The sequence below is a fragment of the Drosophila ananassae genome, chromosome XR, assembly GCF_017639315.1.
Source record: "Drosophila ananassae strain 14024-0371.13 chromosome XR, ASM1763931v2, whole genome shotgun sequence".
Lineage (NCBI taxonomy): Eukaryota > Metazoa > Arthropoda > Insecta > Diptera > Drosophilidae > Drosophila > Drosophila ananassae.
In genome coordinates this window covers 18,570,645-18,587,999 of record NC_057932.1, presented here as the reverse complement: position 1 = coordinate 18,587,999, position 17,355 = coordinate 18,570,645, and the positions used below count along the sequence as shown (strand labels likewise).

Here is a 17,355-nt window from a genome sequence, read left to right as displayed (position 1 = left end):
TTCTTTCGTCCTCCTCCTTGTTGTTTATTTTTCCAGTCAACAGCTTTTCCTTCTAATTTATTTATTCTTCTTTTTACTTATTCCTTATTATTCATTTTGAATTGTAATATTTTATGTTTTTGGCTTTTTTTGGGAGTATCCTTTTTCGTTGAATTTTGTTTTTTTTTTTTGGCAATTTAATAATCCCGTTTAAGCGGAGTTTTTCCAAAAACTTTTTCGCTGTTTTCTGCTCTGCTGCCTTGGCTTGCTGTTGCTGCTCTCACACTCACACTCGCACTCACACTCAGAGAGACACACATCCGCCTGGTAGCGGACCCTCTCGCTCGCACACTTAATCGTCCTGTCCCGCTTTGGCGCGAGGTGTTTTTTAGCTTTTAGCTCGTAATCATTTTACGGCCCAAAGTCAATCGGCTCCTTGGAGCTTCCTGCTGATAGTCCTTTATCGATTTTTCGTCAATCCTCCCCCGAAATGGCTCTCTCTTCCTCTCTTACAATCCACTTGCGCTCTCTCGGCGAGGCTCTCTCGGGCAGGCGCATTTATCGTTGTTTACATCTAGCCAGCTGTTAGGGTTGCCACCCCAACAATTACCACCGATTAATCGATTAATAATCACTTTTTTCAATTCTCTTTATTTCGATAATAAGAATTTGCATCTAAAATTTATTTTATTCATTTAAAATTAAGAAAAAAAAAATCATACAAGATATATTATATGGTGTATGGTAATAGAACTTAGTTTTAAATTTTATTTTATGCATAGGGTTGTCATTAGTTGCATAGCGTGATTTGTTCTTTAAACTTATAGTGACCTTAGTTGTTATGGCTTTTACACAGATATTATAATATATTTTTTCAAAATCTTTTTTTCTTTTTTTTTTTGACAAAAATCGACCGAAAGTTTAAGAGATTAAAATAAATACAAAACAAAAAATAATACATTTAGTGTGCAGGATAAGGAAAATCAAAGATTCCTAACGATATCATGGTTATATATACGGATATAGTATGTAATATGTATTTTACTGCCCCTAAGACTAAGTTTCCAAGTGCTTGGTTCGATTATCGATATTATCGATAACACGATGCACTCCAATTTTTATTTACATAGGTTCGTTTTTTTCGTATATATTATTTATATTTATTGCAATATAGGTATAAATATATGTATGTATGTGTGTGTGTGAGTGTGTGCTTGTGTTGTGCAACCCTCTCGGCGATAGGCGATAATCGGTTATCGATCAGGATCAAATCGGGGTTTATCTTATATGACCAGCTCTACGTAATGTAACTACTTGGATAAGTGGTAGCAAAGAACTTGAAATAAAATCGGTTTATCGATAAATTGGATATCAAATCGCAGAAAAGAGAATAAAGTTAAATACTGTAATTAAAATGAAATGAAAAAGGGCGTTTTCGAAGGAATTTAGAAGGAGGAGTATAGTATTTATGATAATATTGGGATTTAATGCTTTAGAAAGTATAGTTTTCTATTTAATTTTTAAGGTATAGTGGGTTTAATTATCATTTCTGCAAAAAAAGTACAGTTGCTTCAAGAAGTACAGTTGCTTCCAAAAGTACAGTTGGTTTAAAAAGTACAGTTGCTTCAAGAAGTAGAGTTTCTCTCTAAAAAGTACAGTTTCTACAAAAGTCACTTAGAGATTGAATGAATAATGATTGAAATTGAGACATGATTGGTCTAAGCTGGGACTCCCTGGCCAGGTGGCCTCCCTATAGATCACAATTCGACACTACGGTTATGAAATGACATAGAAACCATCGTTAATAGCACTATTACGGTCTTAATGATTACGGAATAGTGCGATTCCCTACGGCTGTTGCTGCTCCCTTGACTGCCTCACAGATCTCTCCCGCTCCCGATCCCGATCCCGATCCCTGTCCCGCTCCGATCTGTCCGACCTCTCCGCCCACAGGGGCTGGCCGCTCTGGGCCTGGTAGGAGAGTGGCGGTGGCGGCGGAGGGGGTGCTGCCAACTGGGCGTGGGGCACCAGCTCCGCCTGCGGATTGAACTGGTTGTTGGTGTTGTAGTTCACCAGGATGTCGCCGGCCAAGCTGTGTCCGATATTGACGCTCCTGTCGGGATATCCCTGGGTCTGGATGTTCTGCGATTGCTGCTGCTGCTTGTTCCGCCAGTGCTTGTGCTGGGCCACGGGCACCAGGCGGTAGAGGGGCTCTCCGGCCGGAGCACTGGGGTAGCCGGGCACAAAGTACGGCGGATACTGGGCCGGGTGGGGCAGGTGGGAGCTCTGCTTGGGTCGGATCTTCCGGAACTGGGGCGGAGGTCGTTGCCAGAACTGCAGGGGATTCTGTTGGATGGGCGCCGGTGGTCGCAGCTGTGGATCCTCCAGGAACTGGGGCACCGGAGTGCTGTACAGCTGCGGATCATACACCTGTTGCTGCTGCTGTTGTTGCTGCTGTTGCTGCTTTCCGACGCGATAGTGTCGCCCAGAGAGGGAAGGATTGTCCACCAGAGTGGGTTCCAACTGAAGTTGCTGTTTTCCCACTCGCAGGTGGCGCTGTCTGGGCGGCGGGGGCTGGTAGACAATGGCCTTGAAGGCATTCTGGTCCTGCTCATCGGCACTGTAGTTGACCATGGGCAGGAAGGGCTGCTTGTCGAAGTCGGGGGGCTGCAATTGGAATGGATAGTGTTAGAAGGGGGGGGAGAACTTTATCGGAGAGAACATGCACTTTAAAGGGAGCTCCTACCTGGAATCTTCCAGCTGTTCCTCCCTGGGGCGGGCTTATCAGATTACTCCTCAGGAGCTGGCCCAGCGAAGCCTCGTACTCGGCGTGCAGCTGGAGCTGCGCTGTCCTCGGCTTGGGCGTGATGTTCACCACATCGGCCACGTCATTGGCGGGACTGGGGGATGCCTTGTAGTGCTGCAGCTGCTCCCGCTGGTGGCTATGGTGGTGGTGGTGGCGCTTGGGCGGCTTGGTGGCCAGGAAGTCATCGATGACGTTGGACTTGATCGATCCGGGCTGCCGCTTGGCCTCGAAGTACTCGTAGTAGATGGGGTTCGACTTGGAGAGGGGGGTGTCCTGACCCGTCTCCGGGACATGACTCTCCGTGGAGCTCGGCACGAAGACCAGTTGGGGCCGTGGGGTGTAGTTCACCGGGTAGATGGGAATGGGCACTGCCACCGGCACTGGCACCCGCTCCACATACTTGGGGTTCTGTCGGGTTGAGGTCGGTGGCACCGGCGGCGGGGGTGGCAGGTAGGAGATGGCATTGTACTTGGGCTTGTAGGAGGTCCGGATGGGGGGCAGGGCGGCCGGCGGAGGTCTCGGTGTGGTGGTACTCGTCGTAGTCGTTGTAGAAGTGGTGGTAGTACTAGAGCTAGTACTAGGCCTTCTGGTTGTGGAGGAGGCTGTGCCCTCCAGTCGACTAAACTGGTCCGGGGGAGGGGGAAGGACTATTCCGGGCACCAGGGGACCCGGTGGCACCGGATTCGAGTAGTTGCTCTTGTAGACGAAACTGTAGGCCGGCGGATAGTACAGCGAGGGATCGTCCTCGTCGAAGTCACTGACATTGGCGGGCAGGCTGGCGTTCCCGTTCAGGCCGTTGATGAGCCAGGGGCCCAGGAGCGGGGTGCTCCTCAGCAGGCCCTTGGACGTATCGTTCGGGAGGAGCAGCCACGGGGCGTAGGGCGCCGGATAAACGTAGGCTGGAGCTTCCGGAGCTCCCGGAGACGCTCCCGTCCGGGCAACAGGATGCGATGCGAGATCTTCGGCGGCGGCGGACGGCGCGTGGTAATCCTGGTGGTTCGCAACGGATTCCGTTCGAGTGCCATTCGCCGGACGGAGGATCTCGAGTTGATTATCTCGGATAAGCTGCAGCGGCCCGTGCGGATCGAGCTGCACGGGAAATGGAGGCGGCACTGCCGGATTGGCCGGCAACTTAATCTGCCTGCCGGGCGCATCATAGTCATCGATGGCCGGCCAGGGACCCTGCTGGTTGTCCTCGGCCTCCTCGTTGAGAGCTCCGCCCTTGATCACCAGCAAGTGATCCTCCGCCAGCCAGATGTCCTCCTCGTTGAGTCCGCCGTAGTTCCTCTCATTGTCCAGTGGGACTTCCGAGTTCCGGGCATAGCTCAGGACTCCGGGTCGCTTCGGAACTCTCCGGAACAGCTCCTTTTCGATGAGCCCGTACTTGCCGTCCCTCACCTGGTCGGCCAGGGTCTTCTTGGCCTCATCCTTGGGCTGCTTCTTGGCCGGAGCCTCGGCCTCCTTGCCGGAACCGGCACTCAGCCGCAAAATGCCATTGTCCCAGTTGTCGAAGTCATCCGGCTCGTTCAGCAAGGCCTCATCATCGTCCTCGTTCTCCACGTCCCTCGGGGGCATCGCCGATGTCTTGGCCCTCGGCGGCAGGGGTGTGGTGGATCTGGAGGTGGTCGGGGGATTACTGAACCGGGTAATGGTCACCGGGGTGCTGGATCGGATGGGCTTGATGCCCGGCTTGGCCAGGCGATAGCTACTACTGGCCTTGCCCCGCATCGAGGCCTTCTTGGTGGTGCTAGTGGTGGTACTCGCAGTGGTGCTGGTCCCAAATGGGTCTCTGCTTCCTTCCGTCGTCGTCGAGGAGAAGAGGGAGGAGGAGGAGCTGTTGGTGCTCACCGCCGACACCTCGTAGGTGGAGTGCCCCTGGGCATTGTGGATGTGTCCGGCCACCAGTCTCTGGATCATGCGCGGCCTGTCGACGGGATTTGAATCAAAAAATGGGGTTTTAGGCCATAGGGGAATCGATAAGGGGTTACCCTGTAATCTAATTTAGAGGGAAAAGTCTAGAAAGATGTATCCAAGACCTCTTCTTAAACTAATTTACTCTTTAAAAGTAAACAAAAATTAAAAAACTACAAGAAATAGCGTCTAGAAGGCTAAAAAGGATTAAGAACAAGGACTCCCTCTCTTAAGCGGACAGAAGGTCTTGGAAATAAAGATATACAGACAGAAAAGCAGAATATGAAATATATGAATATGAATACGGAATATATAAAGAATATATCAGTATGAAGACATTGAACTCTAAATATTTAAAATGGATGTTTTATTATAGACCTAGTAAGACCCTCCCTCTCTTAAGCGGACAGTAGGTTTTATAAGTACAGAATATGAAAGATATAATTCCTATCTCATATTTTTTATGAAAAAATTTCTTTGTTGAACTCTAAAATATATTAAATTTTAAATATTTCAAATGAAAGTAATGTAAGTTTCCTTGTAGACCTTATAAGACCCTCCCTCTCTTAGGCGGACACTAAATATTTTTAATAAAACCATAAAAAATAAAGAATAATCAAAATAAAATTTTCAGAATCAAAGTCTCAGTTAAAAAAAAGAATAAAAAATATAATCTCAGGCCTTGAACCGCCCCTTTAGTCCATCATACCCCTCATACTACTGGGTATCAGCCCAATTCTGTAACTCACGTTTTCGGTGCAACACGAGTCGTGGAAGTGGGACTGGAATCGGTGCTGGCATTGTTGGGGGAACCGCTGGAAATGGAACTGTAGCTGGAGCTCAGGAAGGGGCCGGCTGCCGTGGTGGGCGCGGGCGGGGGGGCTGGCTGCCAGCTGCGTCGGATGCTGCTGCCGCTGGCGAAGGCGTCGCTGCTCTGCTCCGGTGTGTCGCGCGGCTGCCTCGGACTCCGGACACTGCCCCGATCCCTCAGCGATCGTCCCGTTATGCTCTTTGCTGTTGTTGTTGGAGTGGCTGGCTGTGCTGCTGGCGTCGTGAAGCTGCCGCCCCGACGTCGCTGCAGCAGAATTGGTGACGTCGTTGGCGACGGCGCAGTTGCAGCTGCCTTGCTGCGACTGAGACTGCGACTGCGCAGTGACGGTGACGGCGACGGCGATGATACCGTTAGGTCGATCGATTGCGTCGTGGGCGGACGACGCTGGCGTGGCGCTCGCAGCGTTGGCGCTTCAGTGCTCGTTGTGGATGCCACGCCTACTGCCACACCCACACCCGCAGCACCGCCCCTGCCGCGAAGTCGTGTTGCTGTGTTTGTTGTTGTATTTGTTGCTGTTGTTAGGGCGAGTGCCGCCAGCAGAAGAGCTATCACTATCAAGTGCAAGGTTAACGATGCCATCTGTGGGAAAATTAAAAGAAAAAAATATTAATTATAATTATTTATTAAATTAGATTAGATTAGATAATTTTTTATTATTTATTAGATGAAAAATAGAGAGAAAGAAGGAATAATAGAAGAGCTCCGTGACATTTTTGAATTAATTGCAACGCTGGTCACACTCAAAATGTGCAGTGTGCCCTTCATTGTTCATTAAAAGTACAGTATTTGTAGTTTTCGAAGTAAATAGACAATATTGTTGCTATTTGTCTTAAAAATAGTTCAAATTCTCAAAAAAATTTAACAAGAAAGCCTTAAAAGTACGACTTTAAGTCAAAAAATAAATACTAAAAAAAATGAGTAAATTTTACATCCATCAACAGTCACTTCATTAGGCCTATTCCCGCTCTCTGGCACACTTGGAAGCCAACAAAAAGCGGGAAAAACAATGACTTCGGGCCCAAATCGGCGCAGACAGGCTCATTCAGCCGTTAATCAATTGGAAATGGCAAAATGGCAAGCAAAGTGAAAAAATGGCAACAAAAAAGCACTTACAAGCGCTGGCTTTGTTCAGAGCGGTTAATTAACATGAATGAGCAGAGCGGCACTAACAAAACACCAATAAAAGCAACAACAGAGACAGGCACTAAAGTTGCAAGCACGCGTTGCATGCCACAAACACAAAAAAATAAAACCTGAAGCCCAAATGCACTTGAGCGCATCAAGAGATGTGCCATAAACTATTACATAATTTAGACATTATTTTTTAGCTTAAGATAAAGTATTTAAAATTATTATTTATTCTTTTAACCTTCTAGAACCTACGTTTCACTTTTAAAAACTTGAATAAAAATATAAAAAAAATATGAGAACTAGTTGTAATAACCATTCCATTAAATGTATCTACAATTTGATTTTTTTCGGTTTTTTTTAGACTGTGGCAGTCTAGAGAACTTAGGCTTGCCCGCCCATCAATTTAATACAATCCAATTTCAATTTCAGTTTCAGTTTCTGTTTCAGTTTCAATTCGATGCCCGTCACTTTCGACGCCCCGAAAATGCCAAAAGCGATATCAAGGACGGCGTCGATTTAAAGAAATCGGAATCATAAATAACATTTTACTTTTAAAATTAATTTTTTTTTTCAACAATTTTTTGTTTCTTGGATATATTACTCATACGCCGTGTGGCTAATTGACCAAAAAACGCGACAGGTTGAAGAGTGTCTGTGTTTCCAGCATTTATTTTTTATTTTTATTTTCTTTGGCAGGCGCCAAGCTTCAGGTTGGTGGTGCTATTGGTGGTGCTGGTGGTGGGCGCAGTTGCCCAACCCCTCGACCAACCATCGACCAACAAAAAACAATGCAAAGTGCAATACAACAAAAAAAAAGTAAAAAAAAAAAAATAGTAACAAAAAAAAAATATGTTTAGCTTTAGTAGAAACAATCAAATGGAACGTGATTTGAAGTCGAAACTGAAACTGAAACTGAAACCGAAAAACTGGACTGCGACTGGACTTTTGTTAGGAATGCGTTGTGTCTTGTGCCTGTTCGCTCCAATTTTTGTCTATTTTTTAATGGATGTTTGTGTGTTTGTGAGTAGAACCAGCCACAAGACACAAAACAACGGCAGCGGCTGCCAAATTGTTGTTTGGCAATCAAAAAAAAGTTTAAACACAAAACTGCAACACACAACTACAAAATTTGCTAAGAAAAGCTACAGTTTGAAAGACAAATACTCTATTTTCGTAGTTATAGTTGTAATTTATAATTTTTAATGATTTCATTAACTATCTCCAACAACTATAGTTTTTAATAATAATTTGAAATATTAAAAAAACAAAGTAGGCCTGAACCATGAAAAATTGGTATAACAGTGCGTATGAGTAGTTTTTATGGCCTATACGCCTTTGTGCCTCTATAATTCTTAAGTGGTTCTAGCCCTTCAAAGGCAAAGTCTCTCTAGAATTCTTACATCTTACACTTATTTACTTATATTTTATATTATTTTTTTAATTTAGAAATAAAACCAGGGGTTCTTGCCAATTCCAATCGCGAGTGGTCCTTATAGGACTTTACTTCTTTTCTTATTTTACTTTTATTTTTATTTTATTGTGAAGAGAACCAGTGGTTCAAATCACTCCAGGCACTCATTTCCTCCTTTTTATTTTATTTTATTTAATTTTATTTATTTTCGATGAGCAGTGGCCCCTACTAGCCTCCACCACAAACCGCATGATGGGTTCTTTTTTACTTTTTCCTATTCTTTCCGAGTTCTCCTTAATATATTAAATATTTTATTTTATTGAACAACCATGGCTTCTGCATTAAGGGATCGCCCTGGAGATTTTCATTTAATTTTTTTTTTTTTAAATATAAAAAATATATATAGTGGGACCTCCTTGCTTTTAAATTTAAAAATGATACTGATATTCTATTTTACGGAGGAATTTATGGCCTTTGCATTAAGGGATCGCCCCGAAGATTTTCTTTTAATTTTTTTTTCAAACATAAAAAATATATATCGTGGGTCCTCCTTGCTTTAAAATTTAAAAATGGTACTGATATTTAATTTTATAGAAGAACTTATGGCCTTTGCATTAAGGGATCGCCCCGAAGATTTTCTTTTAATTTTTTTTTTTACAAACATAAGAAATATATATTGTGGGACCTCCTTGCTTTAATATTTAAAAATGATATTGGTATTTTATTTCATGGAGGAACTTATGGCCTTTGCATTAAGGGATCGCCCCGAAGATTTTCTTTTAATTTTTGTTTCAAACATAAGAAATATATATTGTGGGATCTCCTTGCTTTAATATTTAAAAATGATACTGATATTTAATTTTATAGAAGAACTTATGGCCTTTGCATTAAGGGATCGCCCTGTAGTTTTTGACAAACAACTTTTCTCCTTTATCTTATTTATTATTTTATTTTATTTTTATTTTAGTCTTTAAAAATAAATCATTGCACTTATTTTGCTCTCAGATAAAGATTAATAGCCACTTATTTGCTCATTTTTTTATTTTTATATATTTTTTTATAACCTTCCTGATAGCCATTATACCCCCTTAAAATTAGAGTGGACCCCTTTGGCGCCCGAGTATCATAAACAGTAAATAATGAAAACTGCTCGCGTGCGCAGCGATCGCGCTGCCTAACGGTGCCTGTAGTGTTTGGCCCGATTCCCCCCCCTCCATGCCACACCCCCCTTTGGCCATATCTCAGATTCGTCATAGAGGCGACCACGTTCCAGGCCAAGCCTTGGAGTCGCCGCCAACCATTTGGAGGCATTTTTCATAACCGCAACGAGGGTACACTCCATAGTGGCTTAATTTTTGTTTTGGAATTTTTCTTCTTTTTTTTTACTTAACTTTAGCACGAGTTCGAGCCAAAAAAAAAATATGAAAAATATTTAGAGAAAATCATAAAATCATGCTTTTAATTATGAGAATTATAGTTTATATTTTTTGCTTTTGATTTGAAGGTATTTGACTTCGAAACTCTAGGCCCGACTAGGCCTTTTGTATTTTTTATTTTTAATTTAATTTTTTTTTTTTTGAATGAAAGGCAACCCAAAAAGCCAGTTTAAGGCTATTGGCAATAAATAATTCTTTGTTTTTGTTGTCCGTTGCTGTTGCTGTTGCTTGTTGCTTTACTTAAATTTAATTAGTTTGTTTGAAAGCAGTTTGGGGCGATGGTGTCATAGATTAAATTGGACCCGATTCATTTTTTATTTTTTTCCAATTTTTGTTTTTTTTTGCTCAACATTATCTAATTGTTCTTGTTATTTATGATTTCGATTGGATTGTTCTTGGAGATACATATTTTTTTTATATTTATTTCCGCTTTAAAACCTACTTGCTAGCACTTGAAAGTTGAAATAGGAACTGTTTTTAGAGAATTCCATGGATATTATTTTATATTAGTTATTTATAAACTGAAAAGAACTCTCTGCTCTAATTAATTAGCTCGAACAATGGCAACTGTATTTGAATAACAAATACCTCTAATTCCCCTAATTAATTCATAATTTTTAGAGCAGAGAAAGAAATTGGGCCCATTGTGTAAGCGAATTAAAAAAAAAAAATGCAATTACGAATTAAAAAATACAAAAATGTTGTAACTTGTTTTTTTTTTTTTTGGGGCTGGGGCCAAACAAATCGGAGTGAAGGTTAATCGGCGATGGTCGATGATTGATAGGAATGGAAAGGGGCAATGGCTTTGTGGCTTTGTGGACTGTTACAATTTAAACTACACTCTTTTAGGGGCAGGGCTCTCTTTGTAATTATTAATAGTTCAAAAGTAGTATTTTTTATTGCCAAACTTTTGAGGCACCTGATTTTTCGGCCGAAAACCCCAGACCTGCTCTAAATACGGAGCCAGAAACCAAGTTACTCGGTTATCTTTGGGCCAAAATCAGAGACAGGAAAACCGAAACACACAAAACAGGCATCACTGTGGGGGCGAACTACCCTGGATATCCCAATCCCCCCTATAAGTCCCCCCCATTGCAGGTTTTGGCTCTTTTTTTTTTTGCATATTTATTTCTAGCCGCCAAAAGCTAAATATTTGCGCTGTTGTTTCACGTTGATACCTTTCCTTCGCTTTATTTATTTCCTTTTAGTTTTCCTGGCCGCGATCGGCACTTGCAATGGTCTGGAATTTTAAATAAATGCGACTGCAGTTGCACAATGATTTAGTTATTTTTTTCCTTTTTTTCCGACTGTTTTTCTTTTTTATCTTAATTCTTTCAAGACTGTAAAGTAACAGAAAAGGGGAATAAAATAAAAATCAAATAATAATGAATAAAATTAAGCTTAAGTTGGAGGCTTAGTTATAGCCTTATTTTTATACCCTTGCAGAGGGTATTATAATTTTGGTCAAAAGTGTGCAACGCAGTGAAGGAGACATCTCCGACCCTATAAAGTATATATATTCTTGATCAGGATCACCTCCTGAGTCGATATAAGCATGTCCGTCTGTCCGTCTGTCCGTCTGTCCGTCTGTCTGTCTGTCCGTCTGTCTGTCTGTCCGTCTGTCTGTCTGTTTCTACGCAAACTAGTCTCTCAGTTTTAAAGCTATCGAGTTGAAACTTTGCACACACCCTTCTTTCCTTTGCAGGTAGTACATAAGTCGGAACGGCCGGGATCGGTCGACTATATCCTATAGCTGCCATATAACTGATTGATCGGAAATGGCATAACTTCGTTGTTTTTCAAGTTAGAAGGTTGGGACTTTCTATGGATTCTTAATTGATCCAACTTATACGATCTGCCAAATTTCATAAAGATCGGTCGACTATATCCTATAGCTGCCATATAACTGATTGACCGGAAATGGCATAACTTCGTTGTTTTTCAAGTTAGAAGGATGGGATTTTCAATGTATGCTTCTTTGGTCAAAATAATTCGATATGCCAAATTTCATAAGGATCGGCCGACTATATACGATCCGCTGTATATCTAATAATATAGATGCGTGGCGCCACCTATCGGACTGCGACTGAACTGCAAGGGTATATAAACTTCGGCTCCGCCCGAAGTTAGCTTTCCTTTCTTGTTTAATTTTAATATCATTTTTAGTCGATTTCGTTTAATTTATTTTAAATATAATATTTTTGTATTTGATTATTTATACCCGTTACTCATAGTAACTCATACTAATTATTTATTTAGTTTTTATGAATTTGTAACTAACTTTAAAAATAATCATAAACGGCACTCTATTTCTTTAATTTTAATTATTTGAAAAAGGGGGTTTTTTTAATACGTATATTTTATTTAATTTTTTATTTCATATTTATACCCGGTACTTTTAGGGAAAAAAGACAAAAAGACACAATTTTTTTGTACGTTTTAATACTTTTTCCTATAAAAAAAAATTATTTTAAATTGAATTAGAATTGTAGAATTGTTAGAAAGCTTCTAACAAGTCATTGAACTCTCTGCTCTAATTATTTGTTTTTATTTTCAAGAGAATCAATAGAAGAAAAAGCAAACAAAAGGCTTTAGAATTGGAATTTAAATAATAGATGTCTATAATAAATAGACAATTACTCTCACGAACCACAGTTTTCATTGTTAAGTTTTACTTTCTTTGTTTAAAATAAATAAATAAATTTATAAAAAAAATACATCCATAGAGTATCCAGCCAAGTCCATCACTTTCCGATGGCTTTGCGTAATTTCTGAGTAATTTTTTATGAAGTATTATCGTTAGTCTGTCGGTTTCTGTGTCTGTTTCTTTTTCTTTTAATTTTTGTTGTTGTTTTCTGTTTATTGGCAACGACGACGAATATCAAAAGGCAGTCGACGAGTGCATTAACCAACCCAGGCATATATCTACCGATATATATATATATATTTCATTCTGTATTCCGTCGAGTCTGGTGTGAAAGCGAGAGTTTGTTGGGTAAAGTAAAGTTATGCTCGACGCGTAACTGGGCCAACAACAATAAAACCAACAACGAGAAATGTTTACAAAATATTCATTGATTTAAAATGTGGAATTTCTGAGTTTATTGCTTCCCATTTTTTAAGGTTTTTTTTTCTCGTTATTTCTGTTTTTTTTTTTTGTGGGTTGATTGATCAGACTTGCATTATGTTGCAATTTACTTGAGGGAGTTTTGTTTTTCGACTTTAACCAGCCAGTGATTTAAATTGAAATTTTCCAAAGCCGAAGCCGAAACCACACGGCGTATGCGTAATATTCAAGGCATTCCCCTATTACGTATACGCCACCGAAAAAAAATGAAACAAAAAACCTACAAGTATTTAAGGGGGAAAACTTGTGTCGCTTTTTGGGCGTGTTTTGCTCCAAATTTACCTTTTTGTTTCTCGGGCTGGGGGCGTGGGAAGCCAAACAACTTTATTATGCAAAGTGGCCAGAATTGAACCCCGGCCATTCCAATTTCCCATCATGATTTGCCCTAATGACAAGCTGCTGGATACCCAGCCGCCTCAGTTAGAGCCGAACTGGTGCTGGTAAGTAGGTACCTGCTTATAGAGCCATTCGGTTCGTGTGCCAGTCGTTCGGGCCAAAAGGGCGACAGCTTTTGGCCAGCTTTGGCTTTTATGGGAACAGAACGGAAGGTGAAATTAAGTGCTTGTTGGCTATGGCTATGCCTACGACAAATGGCTATTTTCTGGTTGCTATATATATAGAATCGGACAGGAATTAGCTGAGATATAGACTCCGCTGTGGGCCATATGGGGCGGAACCAAGATTTCACAGGGAGTCCCCCAGAAAAGTTGAGAAAAAATCGAAAAAATATTTCGCTCTTAGATTTTGATGCAGATCGATGGGGAATCGATCCACAAATCGATTAAGACACACCGCTCGAGAATCGGACAAGAATTGGCAGAGATAAAGCCACCGATCTGGCCCATATAGGGCGAAACCCATCTTTTGAAGGGGTCCCCCCAGAAAAGTTGAGAAAAAATCGAAAAAATATTTCACTCTCAGATTTTGATGCAGATCGATGGGGAATCGATCTACAAATCGATTAAGACACACCGCTCGAGAATCGGACAAGAATTGGCAGAGATATAGCCACCGATCTGGCCCATATAGGGCGAAACCCATCTTTTGAAGGGGTCCCCCCAGAAAAGTTGGGAAAAAATCGAAAAAATATTTCACTCTCAGATTTTGATGCAGATTGATGGGGAATCGATCCACAAATCGATTAAGACACTCCGTTCGAGAATCGGACAAGAATTGGCAGAGATATAGCCACCGATCTGGCCCATATAGGGCGAAACCCATCTTTTGAAGGGGTCCCCCCAGAAAAGTTGAGAAAAAATCGAAAAAATATTTCACTCTCAGATTTTGATGCAGATCGATGGGGAATCGATCTACAAATCGATTAAGACACTCCGCTCGAGAATCGGACAAGAATTGGCAGAGATATAGCCACCGATCTGGCCCATATAGGGCGAAACCCATCTTTTGAAGGGGTCCCCCCAGAAAAGTTGGGAAAAAATCGAAAAAATATTTCACTCTCAGATTTTGATGCAGATCGATAGGGAATCGATCTACAAATCGATTAAGATACTCCGCTCGAGAATCGGACAGGAATTGGCAGAGATATAGACTCCGCAGTGGGCCATATATGAATATCTTCGAAGTATGGCAGAAACCTTTAGAAATGTTATTTGAAAAGTTGTTTAAAATTCAAAAACTCCGAAAAGGATTTCCCAAATGCATTAAATAGGCCCCTGAGGATTTCTAATGCTGGTCTTTATAATTCCCAAGTGGCTGATGGCTCCCAAGAGCTCTTGCCGCCAAAACAGTTCCCACCTCGAAACTCGAATGAATCACGTACCGAGCAGCACTGCCTGGCCCCGCTCCGCCTTGGCTCTGACCCCCCGGGGTAAAATCAAAGTGCAGCCAGTGAATACATGCAACACGTTGCATGTTGCATGTTGCTAGCAGCTATCGGCTCTCGAGTCGGTCATTGATTGACACCTTTTAACTACCGTGACGCAATGGGGCGACAAAGTAGCGATCGAAAAAAAAAATCGCTTTGGCAGCCAAGTGACATATTTCCACAACTTTTCTGTTTTATTTTTTGTTGTGTGATTTTTTGTTGGAAACTTGGCCACCCACTGGTTTTTCCACCTGGTTATCGCAGCGCACTCCCAGGGGGAAAATATGAAAATGTCTTCGAGTCGAATTTTCACTGATAATCTATAATTATAATTGCCAGTTGCCGGGGCCAATGAAAATTACCCAACAACCGCACTTATGCAACGCCGATCTGGAATCAATCCAATCGAATTCGAATCCAAAGTCGAGCCACGCCTCTAAAAAAATAAAAAATAAAAAAAAAAAATAGAAAAAAGCAAAATCGTGGGCCCTCCCGCCGAGTTGAATGTGTTGCGATATTTAATTTTTCACGTCGTCGCATATTTAGTTAGCATAATTTGCTCTCTAATTGTCAGTGACAGTCGAAGAATGCGCCAGTCGTTGCCATTCCAAAACTGGTGTTTATACACAGAGAGAAAATGTTAGATTTTAAAAGAAATATATTTGTCAAAATATTATAACAATTATGCGATTATGCCTATAAAATCAAAATTACTTTAAAAAACATTTTCAAAACAATTCTAAAATTCAATTTTGTAAGTTAATTAATATTTTTTTTCTAACAAATAGTTCAAAAATCCTATAAAATAAGACATTAAAACCAAAAACCTTACCCCTAAACTAATATTTCTTGCAGTGTACTTGCTGTTATTGTCAACACATTATTTTCTTTATACATATGCTTTTTTTTGCAATGCGGTTTCTCATTCCCATTGGCCACAAAACCACAAAAGCCAGCTACACCCACCACCAGTTGGTGGAAGGCAGGAAGGCAACATGATCGACTAATTACATCGACGGCTATATAGAACCGATCATGTACATATGTCGTCCATGAGGGACAACCAGTACGATAAGATCTAAGCAGGAAACTGATGAGGTTAGAAAAATGGGTTTGGCTTCAGGCTTCATGCCATGAAATGATGGAATTATTAATTAATTATATTAAATGGGCTTGGAGATTGCAGATAGGTAATGTGTTTAATAGGAATTTTGCTAGATTTTGTTTCTTTTGAGGCTTCTGTACAAAAATAATAATAAAATAAAATAAATTTTTATTTAAAATTAGAGTGCCTTCCTCCTCGCTTCTCATAAGAAGTACTTAGGAAACTTGAACTCTTCGATTTAAAAATATTTTCTCAGCCTATTTTAACTATAACATTTTAAATAGTATTTTTTCTAATTTTAAAAACCAAGACAAGTTCTGCATTTCTCATGGTTTCTTTTCGTTTCTGTCTCGATGGCCAAAGGTTAATGCATTTCCGTTTCCGCGGGCCAAGTGTTTTTTATGTCTGGCTTCCTTTCGAAGCTTTTAGTATTTGTTTTTGTTTCTTTATCTTTTTTTTGTCATTATCAGGCTACAAAAAAAAACAGAAACACTTTGTGCAACTCACCTTTGGGTCTTTAGATATCACAGAATGGTTTTTTTTTTGCTCATAAACAAAAAAAACGGCGACACTTGTTTGTTTTTATTCTTGTTGTTATTGTTGTTTAGTTGTTGTTGTTGTAGCTTTTCGCCGGTTTCTGGGTTTAGTTGGTTTTTTTTTTTTTTGTGTGAACCAAAAGATTTCCAGCAATTTTCTTGGCCTGGCCTTTGTTTTTTTATCTTTTTTTAAATTTCTGTTTTTTTTTTGTTCCAGTTAAATCTGGTTATATAAATTCGCCGGTAGCTATATCTCTTGTTGTTGTTTTTGTTTTATGATTTTTGCAAATTACTTTCCGTTGGGCAACTTTTCTTGTTGTTGTTTGTGGCGTTGTTGCTGCTGCTGCATATTTCCGTTGGCAGCAACAACATGACGCAGCGTTCTGACCCTCAATCTGCAAGTAAAATACAAAAAACAAAAACAAATAAAAAATTTTAAATAAAGATATAATTATGACATAATTATTGCAATAATTTTTACCATCGAAAAGTCCAATTATTTGTTGGCTAATAAAGTCGCAAATAAGACCACCTCTAGAACAACCGAAAGAGGGGAGCTGCCGCATATTGTACGGCTCAAATAGCGGAGATAAATGCAAGGGTCTTTGATTTTCTATCCATATTTCAATAATTAAAATTCCTAAGAGTCTTGTAATTAAAAAAACATAAATTAAAGAGTTTCATTTCTTATATTTTACTAAAAAAATACTAAAAATAAAGACCAAAAACACTTTGTTTAATAATTTTATATTAAAATCAAGGGACTAAATCTATCTTCCTATATTATTATAGCTTATTTATATATAAATATTTATATATGTATGATTATAGCTAACCATTTTCCCCCAGTGTACTCTACTTTACAACTAATTTCTGAAATAATGCCACAACCCAACTCATTTCAAAGGAAAACAAGAATGGTAATGAAAAGCAGCCACTGGCCACAAAAAAAAAAGCTCCAATCAAAAGCGTAATTAGGTTTTTAATTAAAAGATTTATAAGCGGATCCCAGCCGTTCTTATTTCTAATTGTTTCAAGATACATTACTAACTAGTATCTACTATATAGTGTCTAGTTTAAAAACAAAAAATATATAATACCATCTAGAGGAAATTGGAAAGGCGGAAGCTACAATAAAAAATAGCTTTTTTCGGCTTTTGGCTTTTGGCTTTCGGAATGCCACGAAAAACACCTGGATCGGTGAGAGATTGTCACCAAGAAAGCATCCATCCGCTTGAATGGATGTCCGTGATGGC

At 40.3% G+C, this 17,355-nt stretch overlaps 1 protein-coding gene across 2 annotated transcripts in view; it reads right to left on the bottom strand.

The window, feature by feature from the left end:
* Positions 1 to 106: 106 nt before the first annotated feature.
* LOC6504495 overlaps positions 107 to 17,355 on the bottom strand; it is a 39,548-nt gene continuing 22,299 nt past the window's right edge. For both annotated transcript variants that reach the window (XM_032452291.2, XM_001966973.4), the window contains 4 exons: positions 16,071 to 16,494; positions 5,446 to 6,107; positions 2,726 to 4,709; positions 107 to 2,646 (listed from right to left, as the gene is read on the bottom strand). In XM_032452291.2, the coding sequence (XP_032308182.2) occupies positions 1,828 to 2,646; positions 2,726 to 4,709; positions 5,446 to 6,107 (3,465 nt within the window). In that variant the 5' untranslated portion in view covers positions 16,071 to 16,494 and the 3' untranslated portion in view covers positions 107 to 1,827. The remainder of the gene's footprint in view (positions 2,647 to 2,725; positions 4,710 to 5,445; positions 6,108 to 16,070; positions 16,495 to 17,355) is intronic.